General features: G+C 44.1%; 1 protein-coding gene across 1 annotated transcript; it reads left to right on the top strand.

Annotated features, from left to right (window-relative positions):
• Positions 1-526: 526 nt before the first annotated feature.
• T265_11430 (hypothetical protein) lies at positions 527-4,359 on the top strand (the record flags this gene model as incomplete). The annotated part of the gene is made up of 3 exons (XM_009178085.1): positions 527-870; positions 2,880-3,054; positions 3,933-4,359. 3 exons carry the CDS (start codon positions 700-702, stop codon positions 4,223-4,225), a joined length of 639 nt encoding a protein of 212 aa, XP_009176349.1.

Here is a 4,359-nt window from a genome sequence, read left to right as displayed (position 1 = left end):
GCAATTGGTTGCAAAGGGACAGTAGCCTTTCTTCAATATACTCTTCGTTATATCAGTTACGATCGACTGTAAACATTTGTTTTTCAGGGGAGCACCAACTCCACCATTTTTCATTTCACTTTCGTACGGCCAATCTTCTACCTAGAAAATCTTTGTCCAATGGTGTTCAACACCCGTTTTTTCTCATACTGATAAGGATAGTGGTGAAAAATGGGAGTGAAGTTGGAACCATTTACCCTATGATGCACGGTTCGGTTGTGAACTCAGTTGTTCCTTAGGATTATGTCTCATGCCAAGCCAATTTTACCCAGGAGTTTTCGTATTCTCATTAGGTCGTTTGTAAACAAAGGGGTCTGGGGATGCCCTCGATGGGCTTGCAAGTGGCATTCCCTTTTTTTAACATTTTACGCGGCATTGCTCTTCTGGTGCTAGTGATTCATAGTTATGGATAATCTTCAGTTTCCTATTTTAGGTCTTTTGCATCTTTATGCTTTTGCCTTACCAAAGCATCCGTTTTGTCATTTGTAGCATGGCTGAATTATTCTACAATAATCGAAGAATAGATGGTCGCCGAACTAATGAGTTACGTCGGGTGTTTTGCCAGTTTCAGACTGGCAATTCTGATGGCATCGTGCTCCTTCACCAAGGTACTGTCCTCGAGATAGATTAACTGTAACTATTGAAGGGAACACCAAGGTTATGGCATCAGTGGTTGGCCCCAGACCTTGCCGATTCAAAGGAGATATGAAGCCGGATGAAGCCACGTTGGTGTGTAAGTACAACAAGCCTCCATTTTCATCCACTTCCGGCGAAAGACGTAAAGTTTCCAACCGCGATCGTTCCACCAGCGACTTCGCTGCAACTATCGAAGTAGGTTATATTTTACCCATTCCCACTCGTATGAACATAAAAATTATGGAGTTTCATTTGTCTTATGTGCGCTTTTGAAAGAAGCAATATTGTGCGTAACCCCAAATGCATTTTACCATTGGAAACTGGGGAACGATCCTGGAGAAAGTATCCGCTAAAATGTGCCCACAAGGTCTGTAATACCGGAAGAGATTCTTTTTCTGAGCCCCCCGGTTCTCGGATGTCTGTTGCAACCAGTTCCTCATACGTTTGTATTCATAAAATAAACAACTATCCGGACATTTGCAGAAGACTATAATTTTTCTGCCTCAAACATAACATTAGTTTTACTAAATCAGTTCCTTGTGGATGTTCTTATCAAATTATGTGTATCAGCTGTATTCACCCACGTATAAGCCAAAGCAATCCTCCCAGAAGTGTTTTTCAAGAGGTGGCTAGTTCTTGTAGATGCTGCAATAAAAATGAAGAGACAGGCGCTTGTAAACGAGTATGGGTTGCTCTGAAGCTAAAATTGGTTGTCGTCGCAATGCGCAGTTTATAAGAAATGAATATGCCCATTTGTCCCGATGCCTTCTACTCGAAAAAGAACCGTAGATTGGGTCTCCGCGACCGGGTCCGGATATCCTGGTATGACTACGCTTTGTGTGATCAACACGATCATCTATATCTTACTGCATTTCGGCGAAAATACAGTTCGGGTGGCATGGCAGTTAGGCACCGAAAGGGTGCTACAGTTGGTCACCGATCAACCAGAAGTTCGTTGTCACCATTACAGATGCGGAAGTTTGCCGTTGGGCGACGGTCTCTTCCTCGTATAGTGATGAGAAGTTTGCAAGTTGATTGCCAAGCTCGGCGGACAGATAAACTACAAGCGACCAATCGACATACTCGAGCTACCAATGTTTCGGCACATTGCCAAGACTGGTTAGCACCACAACACTCAACTCCAAAAACCCTCGCTATTGGGTCTGGCGGGAGTGACTGAATTAAGCTCATCTCTTTGGTGTTGTGGCCGGCTGCAAACCCATCCGGCCAAAACCTTAGTACCGCCGGTTTTTCTCACTTTTATTTATTCACCAATCGTGGCTACGGGGACATTTGCTTGCTTAGTGAAAACGGACCAATAACTGATCAGATTTTTCTCGGTCAGTCGCGTTGTTTTCTACTTTCGGTTATTAAGCAGCAGTATTTTTGGAAATCTCGACAATGTACTCCCGATTCCGCCCTTTTAGGGGACTCATCAGTTACGCACAGTCCTCGAATTTCGGTCAACCTTATGTCCTATTTGATCCAAATTTGTACGGAATTTGCTAAGTACACTCACTTGATTTTAACAGGAGACTCAATTGAAACCCAACTGAATCTCTCATTTATGGCATTCTTCATATGAATGTGCTGCACAAGGCCGCCCCATATTTTTGCTGGCACGATATTCATGATATCGAAGTACGTTCCCTTGGCACGACACTACTTATAAAGTTGCCGGAAACTCCTCGCTGTTCCTCAAATGGGTGTAGTCCCCGAGTTTCCATCAGTGTACGAGTAATTGATGAGTCCCAAGAAGGGCAAAACCAATAGTGGGATATCGGAGAGCTTTCGGCATCTCTGTAGGTAGTTTGTTATGTCAAGAAAATATGCTTCGAGATATCGTGCCAACTGAATCGCGAACCTAGCAATAAATCTACTGCTTGTTTTCCCATCCTTCCAGAAATGGCCCTTGCTACAGATTGTACGACTGCATTCAACTCCTAGTGATCTCGAACTACTGGGGTTCTGTTCGAAATTTCACAATTCCTTTTTCGCTTTGTTGGGCTTATCAATGCGCATCTGATGTGGATTGTGTTGCACTGTACGCATCAGTTCAGCTATGTTGCTGTCCATTCTTTTCTTTGCATCGATCACTACCTTAAGAATGCAGTTTTGATGCAAATATGGTTTTAATTCTCCAACTCCTGCTTATTCCTGACAGTCTTTATCACTGAACTTTTTCTTGTACCCACCCACCACAGGAGATATTTTCGTGCGTAGTTCGGAAAGAAAAGTATCCAATGTCACAGATTGACATATTTCTCGAAGTCCTTCAGTCAGACGGTTCTGAATTCGCATGTGCAGTCAATGCTGCTACGCTTGCGTTGACAGATGCCGGTATTGAAATGCGGAGTTTGGCTTGCGCTGCAACCGTTGGTAAGTACCACGCTGATTGGCCAGTCTGTTAAATCACTTTTCAAGTTCACGTGACTTGTACGTACCTATTTTAACAGTGGAGTTTTGTTAAATCATGGAAGGAAACTTCGAGTGAACTGAAGAGACAGATGCTAAAACGAGAAATTGACCTGTGTCCTCCCGTTCACTGGACGGGTGCTCTACAGATTGAGCTATCGTGAACGCTGCCTGCTTCACATCAGACTCAATTTGCCACAAGTCTAACCTAAGATGACGAAGAGAAGTGGAAGTAGCTGTATTGAAACTGAGCACTGCGGAATCTTCGCGCCTTCCTGGCTGAAATACATCCGAACTTCCTTGCATGCGGTCGGAAACTCTGCACTACCTTACACGCGTCCAATCGACAGGGACGCTATCTCTTTCTAGCCTGGCTGTCTAGCTAAGGCTTGTCCGTGGACATTTGTTGAGTAAGGTTTGTAAACCATGCTGAGGATGCGTTTATTTCAGCGATCTTCGAAAGTGTTGTTGTTGATCGTTATACGTAATGATAGACCGCTTTTTTCCATGCTTTCCCCATGGTTTCATGACAGTTAAGTGCCAGTGTGCAATAATGGGTTATCGCTTTCAAACATGATACCGATGCGCAGTGTATCAAAAACCAGAAGCTATCAGCACCGCTGAAGCTCAATAGAATTGCCCACTCCAACTTCAGTGTACAAAGTAAGAGGGCAAAGGTACGGTCAATTACTGCTGGAGCCCAAATTCTGCTATGGTCATCACTTAAACAGCGAGCTTCCTTAGTTTTCGTTATTATGTATAAGATTCCCACCCGTTATTTAAACTCACCACTCAAGTTACTGATAAACTGTACTTACACCGACAGTATTTGTTTCATTCAGGTATGTGGGGACCACATTTGTTCGCCGACCTTTGTCGTTTTGAGGAGAATCCGAGGATTCCCCAACTAACGATGGTCTGTCTCCAAGTGGTGGACCAAGCGGGTCCTCTTAATCCCAACACAGATAACCCGGCCAGCCAACCGCAAGTATTGCACACGCGGCTCACCTCCTGGCTTCCCACAACGAAATTGAATGCCCTTTGTGCTGCGGCCATTGAAGTGACACATGCTCTGAGTCTGGAATTCGCCTGTTGGTTAAGAGGACGCATACGTTCAGAACTGGATATCCGCTAATCGTCGGAGTTACGCCTTCATGCTGCTAAATTGTGTACAGACATGTGGAAAGTTAGAGACCAAATTGATTACGAGGCAAAGTGCTTTTTGTCGATCTAATTGCTAACGTCCTGTACATATTAGTAAGCTCTGGC

This window comes from Opisthorchis viverrini (genome assembly GCF_000715545.1).
Source record: "Opisthorchis viverrini unplaced genomic scaffold scaffold475, whole genome shotgun sequence".
Lineage (NCBI taxonomy): Eukaryota > Metazoa > Platyhelminthes > Trematoda > Opisthorchiida > Opisthorchiidae > Opisthorchis > Opisthorchis viverrini.
Note: the sequence above shows the minus strand (reverse complement) of the source record. Positions and strands in the feature narration are given on the sequence as shown.